The sequence below is a fragment of the Loxodonta africana genome, chromosome 20, assembly GCF_030014295.1.
Source record: "Loxodonta africana isolate mLoxAfr1 chromosome 20, mLoxAfr1.hap2, whole genome shotgun sequence".
Lineage (NCBI taxonomy): Eukaryota > Metazoa > Chordata > Mammalia > Proboscidea > Elephantidae > Loxodonta > Loxodonta africana.
Window position 1 is genome coordinate 66,219,745 of NC_087361.1, and position 18,018 is coordinate 66,237,762.

At 41.1% G+C, this 18,018-nt stretch overlaps 1 protein-coding gene across 17 annotated transcripts in view; it reads right to left on the bottom strand.

The window, feature by feature from the left end:
* CD46 (CD46 molecule) overlaps positions 1-18,018 on the bottom strand; it is a 76,497-nt gene that overhangs the window by 45,414 nt on the left and 13,065 nt on the right. For all 17 annotated transcript variants that reach the window (XR_010318740.1, XR_010318741.1, XR_002785794.2 and 14 more), the window contains exons 2-5: positions 11,460-11,645; positions 11,010-11,112; positions 9,272-9,357; positions 8,204-8,389 (exon numbers count right to left, since the gene is read on the bottom strand). Coding sequence is in view for 14 of the 17 variants with exons in the window: in XM_023548397.2 (XP_023404165.2) it covers positions 8,204-8,389; positions 9,272-9,357; positions 11,010-11,112; positions 11,460-11,645 (561 nt within the window). In the remaining 3 variants the exon portion in view is untranslated. The remainder of the gene's footprint in view (positions 1-8,203; positions 8,390-9,271; positions 9,358-11,009; positions 11,113-11,459; positions 11,646-18,018) is intronic.

Here is an 18,018-nt window from a genome sequence, read left to right on the forward strand (position 1 = left end):
GTAACACTATCTTCAAAAAATGAGTTGGGAGGTGTTTCCTCTTCCTGTATTTTCTTGAAGAGTTTGCACAGAATTGCTATTATTTATTCCTTATATAGTTGGTAGAATTCCCCAGTGAAGCTATCTGGGTCTAGGGTTCTCTTTGGCATAAGGTTTTAAAGTACAAATTCTATTTCTTCATGTTATCTACATCTTTCAGTGTATTTTGGTATTTATTGTCTTTCAAGGAATTTCTCAGTTCCATCTAGCTTGTCAAACTTGTAGGCATAAAGGTGTTCATAATATTCCCTTCTTATCCTTTCAATGACTGCAGAATATGTAATCATGTCCTCTTTTTCACTCTTGATATTGGCAATTTGTGTCTTGGTTTTTTATTTGCAGTCCGGCTATAAGTTTATCCATTTTATTGGCCTACAAGAACCAGCTTTTGGTTTCATTCATTTTCTCTATTTTTTTCTCTTTTCAATTTCATTGGTTTCTGCTCTACCTTTATTATTTCCATCAATCTGCTTGCTGTGGATTTTAGGTTTCTTTAAGGAGGAAACTGAAGTAATTGATTACAGACTTTTCTTTTTTTCTAATATGAGCATATTATAAATACCTCAATAAGCAATGTATCCCACAAATTTTGATATGCTGTGTTTTCATTTTTATTCAATTCGAAATATTTTCTAATTTCTCTTCTGACTTACTCTTTGACTTATGGGTTATTTAGAAGTATGGTGCATAATTTCCAAATATTTGAAGATCTTCCAGAAATCTCTGTTACTGATTTTTACTTTCATTCCATTGTGATCAGAGTATGTACTTTGCTCCCCACCCCCCCCTTTTTTAATTTCCCATTTGATAGTTTATACATAAAGTATTTTATGACCTTGGTTTCATTCCCTACAATGTGTCAGCACTCTCCCCATTTCTGCCCTGGGTTCCCCATTTTCTATCATCCTGCTTTTCTACCCCTTCCTGCCTTCTCATCTTTGCTTTTGGACAGATAATGCCCTTTTGATTTCACATACATAACTGATTGTTCTAAGGAGTACGTTTCTCTTGGGTGTTAATCTTACGTGCTTGTCTACTGTTTGGCTGGAAGATGTTCTCTGAGAATGGCTTCAGTTCCAGGTCAGAAGAGTGTCTTAGGCCATAGTCTCAGGGGTTCCTCCAGTCTCCATCAGACCAGTAAGTCTGGTCTTTTTTGTGAATTTGATTTTTGTGTTCTACAGTTTTCTCCTGCTCTATCCAGGACCCTCTGTTGTGATCCCAGTCAGAGCAGTTGGTAGTGGTCACTGGGCACCATATAGTTCTTCTGGTCTCAGGGTTGTGTAGGCCGGAGTTCATGTGGTCCATTGGTCCTTTGGACTTTGGTCCCTTGAGTCTTTGGTTTTACTCACTCTCCTTTGCTCTGGACAGGAAGAACCTAATCTTTGTATCTTAGGTGGCTGCTTGGAAGCTTTTAAGACCCCAGATGCTACTAACCAAAGTAGGATGCAGAACATTGTCTATGTACTATGTTGTGCCCATAGACATACAGGGTCCTTTGTCTTCTGGCCTAGGGATTTCATTCTGAGAGGTATCTGGTTATGCCTAAGAGGATTCCCTGACTATACTCCTTACATGCTCTGCCTGAGCCACACCTACAGTCATCTATGAACAAATATCTACCACCAAACCTCTATCTGCCAGTGAATGTGTTCCCTTAGAGTATCTATCTACCTATTTCTTGGAGTATCTATCTACCTATTTGCCCATATGTAAATTACTATTTTTAATACTATTGTTACAGAAATATCTAAGCTATAGTAGTTGTCCTTTATTCTGCATTCCTCTCTCTCAGTGTTCTCTCTTGCCTTGGCCATGTTGTGCTGACTTCCCCCATATTATGTATTGTCTTTCCCTTTACCAATATTACCTCGTGTCTTCTATCTAATTGTAATTTTCCTTCCCTCCCCCTCCCTTCTCTGGTAACCATTAAAAAATGTTTTGTTTTTTTTTTTCCTGCATGTAAAGCTTTTGTAGTGTTCTCATACAATATTCATCCTTTTGTGTTTGACTTATTTCACTCAGCATACTGTCCTACAAATTCATCCACGTTGTGAGATATTTCACAGATTTGTCATTATTCTTTATTGTTGCATACCATCCCATTGTGTGTATGTACCACAGTTTGTTAATCCATTCACCTGTTGATGGGCATTTAGGTTGTTTCCATCTTTTGTTATAGTGAATAATGCTGCAATGAACATAGGTGTGCATGTCTATTCGTCATGGCTGTTAGTTCTTTACGGTATATACCTAGGAGCGGATTGCTAGATCATATGGCATTGCTATTTCTAGCTTTGTGAGGACGCGCCATGCTGTTCTCCAAAGTGGTCTACCACTTTACATTACTACCAACAGGGTATAAGAGTTCAAATCTCCCCACAACCCGCCAATGTTTGTTATTTTCTGTTTGTTTGGTTTGTGCCAGTAAAGTTGGGTTTAAGATGGTATCTCACTGTAGTTTTGATTTGCATCTCTCTCTAACAGATAATGGGAAACCCTGTTGGCATAGTGGTTAAGTGCTACAGCTGCTGACCAAGAGGTCGGCAGTTTGAATCCATGAGGTGCTCCTCGGAAACTCTATGGAACAGTTCTACTCTGTCCTCTAGGGTCACTATGAGTTGGAATCAACTCAATGGCAGTGGGTTTGGTTTTTGGGTTTAACAGATAATGGGAAACCCTGGTGGTGCAGTGGTTAAGTGCTACAGCTGCTAACCAAAAGGTTGGCAGTTCAAAACCACCAGGCGCTCCTTGGAAACTCCATGCGGCAGTTCTACTCTGTCCTATAGAGCCGCTACGAATCACAATCAACTCGATGGCAAAGGGTTGGGTTTTTTTTTTTTAAACAGCTAATGATCACAAGTATTTCTTCATATGTTTGTTAGCCCACTGAATGTCTTCTTTCAAGTGTTTGTTCATATCCTTTGTCCATTCTTAAATTGAATTGTCTTTTTATTCTTCAGATGTTGAAGTTTTCTATAAATTCTAGAGATTAGTCCTTTGTTGGACATATCATAGCCAAATACTTTTTCTCAAAATATCTTTTCACTCTTTTGAAGAAGTCTTTTGTTGAACCTAAATGTTTAATTTTTAGGTCTCTTTTATCCAGTTTATCTTGTGTTGCGTGTGTTTTTAGTTATGTTTGGTGCTCTATTTACGCCATATATTAGGGCCCCTAGCATTGTCCCTATTTTTTACTCCATGATCTTTATAGTTTTAGGTTTTATATTTAGGTCTTTGATGAGTTAGTTTTTGTGTATGGTACGAGGTATGGGTCCTGCTTTGTTTTTCTATAGACAGACACGCAATTTTGCCACCCCTATTTATTGAAGAGGCCGTTTCTTCCCCATTTAATGGTCTCTGGCCCTGTGTTGATGATCAGCTGACCACAGTGAATGGATTTATGCCTGGGCTCTCGATTCTGTTCCACTGGTCTACGTGTCTGTCAGTGTACCAGGACCAGACTGTTTTGACTACTGTGGCTGCATGGTATGTTCTAACATCAGGTATGTGAGGGCTCCTACTTTGTTCTTCTTCAATACTGCTTTATTTATTCGGGGTCTCTTTCCTTTCCATATTAAGGTTGGTAATTAAATTTTCCGTCTCGATAAAGAATGTTGCTGGAATCTAGATTGGGATTGCACTATATCTGTAGACTACTTTGGGTAGAATTCACATTTTCATGGTGTTGAGTCTTCCTATCCATGAGCATGGTATTTTTTTTTCCACTTATGTAGCTTTCTTTTGGTTTCTTGCAGTAGTGTTTTGCAGTTTCCTTTGTACAGGTCTCTTATATCCCTTATTAAATTTACTCCTAATAATTTTATCTCATGGGGAGCTACTGTAAATGGTATTGTTTTTCTGATTTTCTTTTCAAAGTTCTCTGTTGGAATATAGGAAGGCAACTGAATTTTTGGATGTTGATCTTGCATCCTGTTACTTTGCTGAATCCTTCTAATTACTTTCAGTGGCTTTCTCGTGGAATCATTGGGATTTTCTATGTATAGGATTATATTATGTGCGAGGAGGGATAGGTTTACTTCTTACTTACCAATCTGTACACCCCTTAATTCTTTTTCTTGCCTTAGTGCTCTAACCAGGACTTCCAGTACAATGTTGAATAAGAGTGGTGATAAAGGGTATCCTCGTCTGGTATTCATTCTTAAAAGGAATGCTTTCAGTCTCTCTCCACTGAGTAGAATGTTGGCTGTTGGTTTTGATTAAATGCCCTTTATTACGCTGAGCAATTTCCCTGCTAGTCCTATTTTACTGAGAGTTTTTATCAGGAATTAGTGTTGGACTTTATTAAATGCCTTTTCTGCATCGACTGAGATGATCATGTGACTCTCTTCTTTCATTTTATTTATGTGGTGGATTACATTGATTGATTTTCTAATTTTGAACCATCTATGCATGCTGTTACATTGTTCGGTGCCGTTGAGTAGATTCCGACTCATAGAAACCCTATGTACAAAAAAACGAAAAACTACCCTGTATTGTGCCATCCTCATGCCCTTGTTATGCCTGAGCTCGTTGTTCCAGCCACTGTGTCAATCCATCTCATTGAGGGTCATCCTCTTTTTCACTGACCCTCTACTTTACCAACCATGATGTCCTTCTCCAGAGACTGATTCCTTCTGATAGCATGTCCTAAGTATGTGAGACAGCTGGTCATCCTCACTTCTCAGGAGCATTCTGGCTGTGCTTCTTCCAAGACAGTCCACGGTATATTCAATATTCTTCGCCAACACCATAATTCAAAGGCATCGGTTCTTCTTTGGTCTTCCTAATTCACTGTCCAGCTTTCCTATGCAAATGAGGCAACTGAAAACACAATGGCTTGGGTTAGGTGCACCTTAGCCTTCAAAGTGTCTTGCTGCCACCAATGACTGCCCTGACAGGAAACACATCAGAGAATCTCTGATGGAGTGGGAGAACAGTGGGATGAAGACCTCAAATTTTTGTGAAAAGACCAGACTTAATGGTCTGACTGAGACTGGAGGGACAAGAGGTCATGGCCCCCAGACCCTCTGTTAGCCCAAGACTGGAACCATTCCTGAAGCCAACTCTTCAGACAGGTATTAGACTGGACTATAAGATAGTAAATGATACTGGTGAAGAGTGAGCTTCTTGGCTCAAGTACACTCATGAGACTATGTGGGGAGCTCCTGTCTAGAGGTGAGATGAGGATGCAGAGGACAACGGACACGGGGAATACGAGGTGGAGAGGAAGAGTGTGCTGTCACTTTAGAAGAATAGCAGGTAGGAGTACATAGCAAGGTGTGTAAAAGTTTTTGCATGAGAGACTTACTTGATTTGTAAATTTTCACTTAAAGCACAATAAATAAAAGAAAAAGGAAGTTTTCTTTCAGCAAATCTTCGACAGTTCTGTTTTCCATCGCCTCCTCCTATCTGAAACTGCAATCAAGTTTTTCCTCTTGATGGTATCTCACATAATTCTTAGGCTTTTTTCATTCTTTTTTCTGATTCTTCCTCAAACAAACTAGTGTCAATAAATCTGTCCTCAAGTTTGCTAAGTCTGTCTTCCAGTAATTCAATTCTGCTCCTATGTCCTTCTATTAAATTGTCCATTTCTGAAAATTTATTGTTAAACTTTTGGATTTCTAGTTGTTGTATTTGTATGGTTTCCAGTTGTCTATTTGTTTTGTCATTTTGTTCTTGCATTGTTTTCCTGAATACTTCTATTGCCTTGTCTGTGTTTTTCTTGGTTTTACTTGCGTTTTCCTTAATCTCTTGGAGAACCCTGTATATGACTAAGTCTTTTGAATTCCTTTTCAGGTAGTACGTTATCATTTCTTCCTCCAGGTCATCTGGGCTTTATTTTGGCCACTTGCTGAAGCCAGCCTAACCCGTTTCTTATGTGATTTGATACTGTCTGTTGTTTTCACGGCAACAAGGATATTTATTGTTTGTTTCCTGCATCCTGATTTTTTTTCTGTTTTGATATCTGAGTAGGCAGAGTGTGTGTGATACTCTGGTCACTAGAATGGCCGCACTGGAGCTCTCACCTCCCATCTCCAGGTGAGCGGGGCAGCAACTGGGTGTGAGAGCATGGTTCTCTCTTCACTGGTCTTGGGCAGCTGAGGGTATAGCTGGCATTTCTGGTGAGATGATATGTCTCTCTGGCCAGTCAGCTGGATATGAGTGCAGGGAGCATCCTCACTGGTCACTGGGTTGGGTACTGTGTGTGTGCACATTGTCGGTTGCTGGGTGTTCTGGTTGAGGGTATCCAGGCCATCAGTCACTGGGTGAGTGGCAAAGAAACTCTCACCGATGGTGCCTGGCAGCATGGGCTGGGTGGGGGTGGTCAGGGAGGGCACAAGCCTCCAGTTATAGAGGGGGCGATGTGGGGGGCAAAGTAGGAGAAATGTCACCAGCCCATGTGTGCCCAGTTGGAGGGCGTGCCATCTCTGCTAGAGCGTGCTGCTGGGGAGGGTGTGCTACCAGTCCTCAGACACCCAGTGCAGGTGACTGTAGAAAGTAGTAGGTTCACTGGACCACATCCCTGGCACTGGTGGTTAGGTGTAGGAGCTCATGGGTGCCTCTGCTCACCAGGTCAACGAATAGAATGGGGTGGGTGACGGATGTGCAAACACGTGGACTTGTGGTAGCTGGTGCTCACATAGTGGGTGGGGGGTTGGCGATGCATGGAGTATCTCATGTGCGCCAATAGGCAGGCCAGAAAGGCGGAGCAGGGGGCCAAATTATGCCCGAACTGTCTGCCGGAGCAGGGAAAAAAGGCAAGGTGGGTGGTTGGGCCTGCGCTGGAGTGTCCTGGTGGCACTTGGCATGGTTGGGCAATGGGAAAAGTAGGACGGGTGGCCAAGGTAAGCTGGTTTGTCCTTTCTGAGCCAGCGAGGTCAGCAGGCAAGAAGGGTGGATCGGATAGTCAGGTCCACACCTGGGAGGCCTGACGGCACTCGGCACAGTCAGGAGGATGGGAAAGATGGCGTGGGGCTGAAGCTGCGCCAAAGTTGAGCTGGAGCTATTTGCCAGTGCTCAGGTCTCTAAGGCGGGGGGTGGCATGGGGCCAAAGGAGCCGGAGCTGCCTGCCAGCACTTGGGTCCTCAGGCAGGTGGATGAGGTGAGCAGGTGGCTGAGTCGGGGTGGGGACAGAAAAAAGGCGGAGGCTTGTATTGTGGTCACCAGCAGACTGGGCTGCAGGATGGGGGGCTTGTGCTGTTTTTCACCTTGTTTCAATTTGGGTGTGTCTTCTCAGTTTCTCTGTGTCCTGATGGGAACTGCATGGAGTAAGTAGCCTCCTGTGCTCCTCACCTGGGATCGCTGCTGTCTTTGTCTCTAGATGGCCCCATCGGGCTGGGCCAGTCTTTTCTTGCTCACTGTTTTCAGTCAGTGTCTTCTTCTAGTAGGTATTCAATCTAGTTCTTTATCCTGTCATTTGATGCTCAGGGTTCCAGGACTGACATCTGTTATCTGTTTTACTTGGTTTTTCAGGTCTTTGCTGCAGAAGGACGGTGTGTTGCATCTGACTAGTCCACCACTTGGCCAGTAGCTGAGAGTATATACTTTGAACGACTGTAGCTTTTTGAAATTTGCTGAAAATTGTACTATGGCCTATCTTGGAGAATATTCCACGTGTACTCAGAAAGTATATATTTTGCTGTTGTTCAGTGGTTCCCTTCTTTCAAGGGTCAAATGTCCTCCAGTGTCTCCGTGCTTTTGATCACTCTCCAGTGCCTTAAACATTTGATTTTTTTTTTATGTATCTTGTCCAGAGTTTATCACTGTTATCAGTGAGAGGGTTAGTCTGTTTTACAAAGTACTACAACCACTACCTGTTGCCAGAACTCACAGACGTATTGTAATACAAGATAAAACTTTCTTATTTTTAAGCCAGTACGTGTTGCATTTTTTGTTTCTTTCAAGCAAAAAAAGTCCTAACACATGCATATACACAGTAGTTCACAGTGTATAAACTCAAATGCCAAGAATATTGGGGGCAGGGGTTTCCTTCAGCTAGAACTATTATCAACTCTGCTTGACCTATATTAAATCAAATTAGGGACCAATTTTATAGGAGGAAAAGGCACATAATTTGACTTTTTTCTTACATAAGTAAAATTATTTACAAAATGTTTCCACAGTATTTACAAATGAAGAAGGATATACATTCAAAGATTGTTACCTTTACACTTAGGAGGCTCAGTACTCCACTCTCCATTGGTAGAACAAATGAGACGTTCATTTCCAATAAGTGAATAATCAGCTGATCTACAACTATAATGTACTACCTCATTATATTCATAGACTTCCTTTTCACTATTTCTGTATTGTCCATTTTCTATGTTCGGAGGTGGTGCACACATAATCCCTTAAAAAAGGAAAAAAGAGGAAATTATTCATATACATATATACATATCTATACACATACATATGAAATAGGAAATGAAAGGCACAAGATTAAGACTTCGTTAGTTAAGTTTTATGAACTGCCTTCAATAAATGCATCATGATTTCTACAAGCTAGTTGTGAATCCAAAAACCATTTGGAAGAGGGTTTCTATGTAAAAATGCATTATCCCAAATTCAAAGACTTACCTTAGAAACGAGCTTTCAGAGTAAAACATTTTCTTAAGGTATGAGATACCTGTATTTACCTACAAGGCCATGCTAAGTTTTGTTCTAATAATCTTAAGAGCTTCTGACAATTTAAGGAAAACTTGAGCTTGTGAGTAAAAATAAAACCGAATCCCAGCTGAGATATGATTTACAGTTTATAAATATATCCATTCTCTAAATCAGTGGTTCACAGTAATACTAAGAAATTACTGTCTTTTTTCACTCTCATTCTTGTGAGTATACAGTGAATTTTTCCAGAGGCTACTGTGTGAATATTGCAACAGACTGAATGCAGAAGTAAATATGAGAATCCAGATGTCTTCCTTTAAGCCAAATATTGAAGAGATTTGCAAAACTGTAAAATAATGCCACTATTCTATTATTTTTGCTCTGGAAAATTTTCATTTTTCGTAAAAATATATATGGTGACATGTATTGAGTTTACTATTCCTAAAAAATGAATAAATCAATTAATATTTTTAAAACCTCTCAGTTTTAATTCCAGCATGATAAAGATCAATAGATACACAGAAAATCTCTATGGGATCCTCCTCAATATCAAAGTTTAAAGGGGTCCTGAGGTCAAAAAGCTTGAGAACAGCTAATCTAAACTGCAAAAACAGAATTTACTTACTGTTACATTCTGGGCGTTCACTGCTCCAAGCAACTGAATCTTCATAAATGTAACAATATGAAGTTTTCTCACCAATCAGGCGATAACTAAATGAGAAAAGAAAAGGTTACTGTTTCCTTTAGCAGTTAACGAGATGCACATAATAATACAGGGAATTTTTATATGGTTGTTTTTCTATATGCAGTAGTTTTAGGGAGAGGTTTCATAAATGACATACAGTAAAAGTGCTAAAGAAGCTACAATTTAATCTAATAACCAGTGTCTTCATCTGAACACGTACTAGCTAACGGCAAAGGCGTCTCCATAAATCTGTCATGCCTGGTAATCTGGCCTATTTGCTGCCTCGTGCAATAACATTATGCATTCATTTCTGCGCCTTTGCTCATGCCATTCTACTCAATAAGAACGTTGATCTCAATAAGATCAGGCTCTAGAGCTGGACTGCCTAGATTTGAGTCCCACTTCCACAGTTTACCAGTTATTTGAGCTTGGGCAAGTCACTTAGTATTTCTCTTCCTCAGTTTCCTCATCTATAAAAAGAGACTAATAATACATGCCTCACAGGGCTGCTCTGAGGATTAAATGAGTTAGCATCAGGCATTTAAGTGCCATGTAGGTATTAGCTCCCACTGATGTTCTTCAGATCACGGTATCTTTCTAGGCATAGCTCAGGAATACCTCTACTCTATGAAGTCTTCCCTGATGACTTAAATTCATGGTAATCTCTCCTCCTTCTGGGCTCTCAGTCTAATTATCATAAATAATTCTATTTATTGGGCACTTCTTATTTAAAAAAAAAATTTTTTTTCTCATTTACTATTTTGCTTTGATGACTCTCAGTATACATTGTCTCTCTCAATAAGGTTACAACTTCCTTGAGAAGGTTCTATGTCTTAAACTTTTACTATTGCTCAAAGTGTCTAGTAGGGCTCGCTCTCTGTAACTGTAGACTGGATGCTCCATATTTTTACTTCATCAAGTTAAAAAATAGCACATAGACACAGCTGACTTTCATCCAAGGCTCACTCATTTTTTTCCTATATTATGGTAGAGTACATTTACTTTCTCGGTGCACATTTTTCATAAATGCCCAATATCCCCAATGTACACTATTAAAAGAGTATTAGAACAAAGTCTATTACTGAGCTCTCAGTACCTCTCTTTGAGAAGCTTCATTCCTTTACAGCAATCTCAAAGGTAAGGCTTTCCAACTGACAGATCTTGATCAACTTGATGGTCAAGGATAACCAGGTCAATTTTGGTCTAGTAACACTGAGTACAGAATAATATAGAGAATTACTGAGTCGGAATCGACTCAATGGCACTGGGTTTGGGTTTTTTTATATTCTGCATATAGGAATATCTTTGGTTGGCAATCCCACTTCCTACTTCTATAAGCCCTACTTCAACACTGAGAGTTGGCATCTTTAAATTGGGTACAGTTGAATGTCAAGCATCAAGTAACCAATGATGACTACACCTTGAATGCTTACAATAGGCTTATTATTTGATAAAACAGTATTATATAATTTTGCTTCCTTCCATTCGAATTTCTTTCTATTTATTACACATCTTCCCAGTCTCCATGAAAACTCCAAGAGTTGTTTGGGTATTAGTACAGTTTTTCACACAGACAGCAAAATGAATCAAGTTTACAATGAATGCCTAAGAAGAGAAACAAAACAAAAATGGAATTAGTAACATTTGCCTTGTTTCGTCTAAAGAGGAGCTTACTTACCCCTCGTCACAAACATAGTCAACCTGTGAGCCAAACTCCAAGGTACCATTTGTCTGGATTACACGGCCATTTACAGGATCTCCTGGATTGCTACACAGTTTTTCTAAAAGAAAATAATTTTAAAATTTGTTTTTTAAACCAGTTTCAAAACATATTTGAATAAAAAATCAAAATTCTACATTGTTCTTGTGAATTAATGGGAGTGTTATCGTCTCAATTTAACTATCACAATGGCAAACTTAAGACTCACATTTGCCCAGGCAAACTGTTGCCAAGAAAAAGATTCCCTGGAGATTTCTCAAAGCCTGAAAAAATGCATTGCTTTCTAAAACCTAGTTTCACGAGAAAATCATCATTGCAATAGTGGAACGTGTACCTTAAAACCTGACAAAAGCTCTAGAGTGAGTGAAACAAACAAGGAAGGAAACGAAAAAAGTTTTGTTTACTTACTTGCACAAGCTTCTTGGAGTGGTGTCCATGAGTTACTATCATTACAAACAGCAGTCATGGCAAAGGAAGGCTTTATTCTATATCCTAAGCGACACTGATACACTACTGACTCCCCAGGAGTATAATGGTCTTTAGGGGGATCCCTGAGCTTCATAGTTTCATATCTTGTTGGAGCACCACAGGCATCTAGGGAAAAGGAAGTGAGAACACAAAAATGAAGCACTGACATGAATGACACCAGCCAGGGGCTGTGGTTTGATAGCAAGCAGTACAGAATAAATGGAAAGGTCCTTGGCAAGATTGTAAAGACTGTTCAGTGCTTTTACCCAAGTGCTGGTAGTGGTGGCAGCAAGTGCCTTGCTTGCTTTAAATAACATCCTATTAGCTTTTTGATAAAGTGAATTTTCATTTGATAATAAATTTGAGAGACTGCATCATTGTTTTTGGTCTTAAAAATATACAAAGGTATGCATTCTTTTCCACCTTTGTCTTGGGGTTCTCCCTAGAGATAGAATCAATGAGAGAAAAGAGATTTACTTTAAGGAGTTGGCTCATGAGATTGGGGGTTGGCAAGTCCAAAATCCATGAGTCAGATGACAGGCTGGAAACTCTGACAGTCTGTTGGAAATCTACTGGTCAGACGTCAGGTTGGAAATTCTGGCAGGATGTCTACTTACAGTTTTGAGGCAGAATCCCTCTTCCTTGGGAAACCTCAGTTTTTTTTTCCTATGGCCTTCAACTGATTGGATGAGGCCCGTCCACATTGTAGGGGGTAATCTGCTTTCCTTAAGGCCAACTGTAAACCCCTTCATGGAAATATCTACACTAGTATTCAACTAAACAACTGGGCACGATAGCCTAGACAAGTTCACAGGTAAAATTAATTCTAAGAGTCCATCCCTTGTAAACTTGGCACCCATACATATCTCCTTGAACTATATGCCATCTCCAAAAAAAGACAATAACAAAGGCATGCTTCTGCCTCATATAACTATACTGCATACAACCCAAAACACACTAACCCTTTCCCCCAAAGAGGATGTGCACACACATACATTTTTTTTTTTTTTTTTTAAGAAATGCTCATAATACTTTCAGTTCTCATTTCTGCAATTGCTCCTGGGGTCCTGTTGTTGTGTGCCATCTAGTCAATACCAACTCATAGTGACCCTACAGGGTTTCCTAGGCTAAAATCTTTAAGGGAGCAGATCACCAGGTCTCCTCTCCCTCGAATAGGCTGGTGGATTTGAACCTCCTACCTTTCGATTAGCAGCCAAGCACTTAACCATTGCACCACCAGGGCTCCTACTACCCGTCCATATTCCCTTTGTCCTCAGCAAACACCTCAGTTGGTTGTGGTTCTCTGCTTGGTGGGGTAACCCAAACCTTCACTCCTGAAGGGTCTGGGACATTAGCAGTACTGCCTGAATTGGGTTGTTGCAGCTTTCCATTGGTTTAATCATAGCACATGGTAGTACTAAAAGATGCCCTAAGGGATCTCCTGTATTCCATCTATATTCTTTCTTACCTTCATTGTGTAATAACAATCGAATCTCTACTTGCAATCAGGAGAAATCACATCAGTCAGTACAGTAATTCCCTTCTTTGCCTGTTGATTCAGAGGCATGAGGAGGCCAAAACGGCTGGGTACCATTCTTAACTTCCAATTCAATGGCATTATTGTCGTGTTTTCTAGTGGAAGCATTCCTCCCTTTGGAACTAGGACCTTTAAAAACCTTTAAACACAGTTCTAAGGGCAGATGGCGAAAGTTCTGCAAGATTACTAGGGGTAATAGTGAGTGTTGCCACTCCCATTTCTCCCCTTGATTCCTGGATTCGTGAATCCTGGCTATGGGAGAAACAGCACCATACATGAGACACTGGTTTAGAACATATACAGTTTCCTGGAGAACAGTGTCCCAGCCCTGAAAGCTGGTGCCATAACAAAGTCTTCAAAGGGCCTTTCTACTGTTCTATTGAATCAGCTGCTTCAGGATGAAAAGGAACATGGTAAGAGAATTCCATGAGCATGTGCCCACTGTTGCACTTTACTTGCTGTGAATGAGTTCCTTGATCAGAAGCAATGCTACATATAACGCATGACAGTGGATAAGGCATTCTAAAAGTCCACAGATGGTATTTTTGACAGAAGCATTGCATGCAATGAAGAGAAATCCATACCCAGAGTAAGTATCTATTCTTAAAAGAACAAAAGGCTGCCCCTTCCATAATGGAAGTAATCCAATGTGACCAACCTGTCACCAGGTGGTTAGCATATCACCTTGAGTAACGGCCATATCAGGGACTTAATGTTGGTCTCTAACAAGCTGGAATTGGTAAGCAGAAATCCATGTTGCTGAGCCCATAAATAACCTCCATCCCTGACACCATGGCCACTTTGCCCATGAGCCTATTCAGCAATAACGAGTGGCTGGGGAAAGAGAATGAATGGTATTCACAGAATGGGTCATCCTATCCACTTGATAACAAAACCCTCCTCTGCTGAGGTCACACTTTGGCAAGCATTCACAGGAGACACAAATATCATCAGGTTTTTAGCCCATTCAGAGAGGTCTATCCACACACCTCCTCCCCTAACCTCCTTGTCACCAATTTTCCAATCATGTTCCTTCTAAGTCCCTGACCACTCAACCATACCACTGGCCACATCCCGTGAATCTGGTATACAATCACACATCTGGCCATTTGTCCTTCCAAATGCATTAGGTCCAATCAGCATGAAGTCATCACTAAGTGGACCACCAGTGTGATATCTTATGGAAGGGAAAGGTAATCAAGGTCCCTGTAGACTAAATTATGATACGGGGGGGAAAGGTGATATACCACTGAGGGAGTTCAGTGAAGGTGTGTTGCTGGCCTTGCCAGATGAAAGTAAACTGCTTCTGATGGTCTTTACTACAAGTATTGAGAAAAAAGCATTTACCAAATCAATAGCTGTGTACCATGAAATCGTATCTGGAACAGAAGCTGCAACTGGAGTCCCCACCTGGTTAAGTTTATGATAATCCACTGTCATTCTCCAAGAACCACGTACTTTCTGCACAGGCCAAACAGGCGAGTTGAATGGGGATATGGGAGAAATTATTAACTCTGCATCCTTCAAGTCTTTGATGGTGGCACTAATCTTTGCAATCTCTCCAGGAATGTGGTATTGCTTCTAGTTTACTATTTTACTAGGCAGAGGTAGTTTCACTGGCTCCCACATGGCCTCTCCTACAATAATAGCCTATGCTCCACAGGTTAGGGAACCAATGTGGGTATTCTGCCAGTTGCTGAGTATGTCTATTCCAATTACGCATTCCAGACCTAGGGAAATAACCACAGGATGGGTTTGGGGGCCCGCTGTGAGATGAACTTGAGCTAAAATTCCATTGATCACCTCACCTTCATAAGCTGCTATTCTGACTGGTAGACCAAGGTGACCTTTTAGTTCTCCAGGAATTATTGTCAGTTCAGAACCAGTGTCCAGTAATCCCTGAAAAGTCTAATTATTTCCTTTTCCCCAGTGCACAGTCACTCTGGTAAAAAGGCTACAGGTTCCTTTGGTGAAGGCTGGGAGAAAGATTAATAGTATAAATTTTTAGCAATGCAGTGAGGTCTTTCCTCAAGCGGGCGCAGCCTCCCCTTCAGTCAAGCATTTGTGGGTCTGTAAACAGGCTGAAGTCTGAGAACTGAAGGGCCATAACTCTCAATTTTGGTGATCCAAGTTAGATTTACGTTCACTTGCTCCAGAACACTTCCAGTTATATAGGTCAAGTAAGAATTTGGCAGACTTCCCATTTATTTCACTTCTAGGAACACCGTGATCAACGTAATAGGTCTCTCTGAGTCATACCATTCTGATTACCATATTTCTACGCAAAGAGCTCACGTCTTCTACGTGTTTGCCAACTGCACCCTCCCCCAGTAAGGTATTTATTAAGCATCACTAAAAATTGCCATATGGCGCTTATGAAAATATCTCACGGTGGTGGGGGGCACAGATGGCAAACACACATAGAAGGTGTGAGTTATTTTTACATAAAAACTACAGTACTGCTTTGACTCTGCTGTCCTTTATGGTAACCATGCCCACCTTGTCTTTGGTGATTAAGTGCTGTACTTGGCCACTGTCACCTTGGGATCCAATTACCCCCCCTGCATTTAGGTTTCTGTGATCGTTAAGGTTGCATGTCAACTTGGCTTGGCCATGATTCTCACTAGCTTGGCAGTTATGATGTAGTTTGGCAGTTGTGTGATGATGGGATCACTTTTGCAATGAGATCTGATATAATTGTGATCACCTCCAAGATGGGATCTGCTGTGAGTATCCAATCAGCTGAAAGGGAGTTTCCTGCATCAAATATAAGTGGAATCTTTGGCAAGGCTCATGGGCTTCTGCTTGTTCTGGATCCTGCAGCTGCCTCCTGTTCATCGGACCTCCAGTTCTCGGGACTTGAGCTAGCTGCTTACCTGCAGTTTTGTCTGCTGATCCTGGGATCTGTCGGTCTTCCCAGCCTGTGAGCAAGAGCCCTGCGGCCTGATCTGCAGCAACGGGAATCAGGAGAGGCCTCTATCCTGACCCATGCACTTGAAACATGCTCTACAACTGCATGGGACACTTCCTTAATATAAATCTCACTACAGATATTTACATACTGCTTTTTGGAAACCCTGGTGGCACAGTGGTCAAGAGCTACAGCTGCTAACCAAAAGGCAGCAGCTTCATCCACCAGGCGCTCTACGGGGCAGCTCTACTCTGTCCTATAGCGGTGCTATGAGGTGGAATCAACTCGATGGCAATGGGTTTGGGTTTTTTGGTTTTGCTTCTCTAGAGAGCTCAGCCTAAGACATTTGGAACCAGGAGTGGCTCTACAGAAACAAAACTGTAAGGATTGAGTTTTCTAATTTGATTCTCATGTCTGTTTAGTTTTAAAGGTGTTGATGACTCTAATTCCAGGAGTAAAGAAGGCACTGCTAATCCATGGCATGAGTTGGCAATAGAAAGTGCAAAATATCACCACCAATAGATCAGGTACTGGTAAAAGGGGAGGCTCTGGGTGATTGTATGTTTGATGCCTTTCTACAATTTGTTATAATGAGAAGTATAAGGAAGATGGTTGGTTGCTCCTACTTTTGGTAAACAAAGTGATAAAAGAAAGAGATGAGCTCAGGGCTTCAGAGTCAAAGCTCAAGTGCCACATAAATGACCTCAAAGTTTTCCATTTGTGCCTTGAAAGAATGCCTTATTTCTTGCAGTCATAGAGCTGATACTGTTGAAAACAAAACCCAGCATCTCATAAGAGTGGCTGAATTACAACGCCAACTGAATTACCAACCTTAAGTGCTGCCTGAAATTAAAGTGAGGGCATTGATGGGCAAGAAATGGGATTCTGAAACTTGGGATGGGGGCATATGGGTAGATAATCAGGAAGCTGGAGACACTGAGGCCCTAAATTCCACTGAATCACTCCTGCCCTCTCACTCCCTACTGAAGAGATTACTCCATGTTGTTTGCTAAGCCGCCTTCCACAGTGAAATCATTAGCTCCTCCACCCCCATCTAATGAGATTAACCCAGCTGTGTCTAAAAGGCCTTTATAAGTCGTGGCCTGGGGAATCGCCTGAGGCAGATGCCTTATCAGACAATGCTGAATATTCTCAAAACACATGCCCACCACTGATTTTGGCTTCTAGGCCTATAACTAGACTCAAGTCCCAGCCAGCGCCAAAAGGTAAAGTGCAAAGTGTGACCCAGGAGGATGTATGCTATACTCCAAAAGAACTGCTTGACTTTTCTAATATGTATAGACAAAAACCTGGGGAATATGTATGGAAATGACTATTAAGGGTGTGGAATAATGGTGCAAGGATACAAAGTTGGATCAGTCTGAGTTTATTGATGTGGGCCCACTAAGAACTGGTTCTTCATTCAATGCTTCAGCTCAACAGGTTAGGAAAGGATCTAATAGCTTATTTGGTTAGGTCATTGAAGCACACATTACATGATGGTCTATACGAAATCAAGCTGAAGTACCAGACCTGCCTTGGTATATGGTAGAAGAAGGTATTTAAAAACTTAGAAAAACTGGCATGCTAGAGTGGATTTATCAGGTTAGACCCACAGACCCACACATGGAGTGTGCAGAGGACACACATTTTACCACAAAGGTGATAAACAATTTGTGAAGGGAGTCCCAGCATCTTTGAAGGCTGCTGTGATTGATATTTTATGTAAGTCAGATTTGACAGTGGGAACTGCCCTAACTGAATTAAGACACCTAACCACAGTGGGGCTAATTGGACCCCGGGGCTATAGGGGCCAAGTGATGGCACTCAGTAGACAAAGTCAAGGTGGGTGTGATTACTGTAATGGACAGCAGTCAAAGCAGTAATCAGAACAGTCTGACTTGTATGGACTTATGGTATTGGCTACTTAGTCATGGTGTCTCTAAGAGTGAAACAGACAGGAAATCTACTAAATGTTTTTTTGATCCGTACAAACAGAAGAATTCTAGGTCAAGGGAACAGCACTGTAACTCGAATTGCCAGAATAGAGT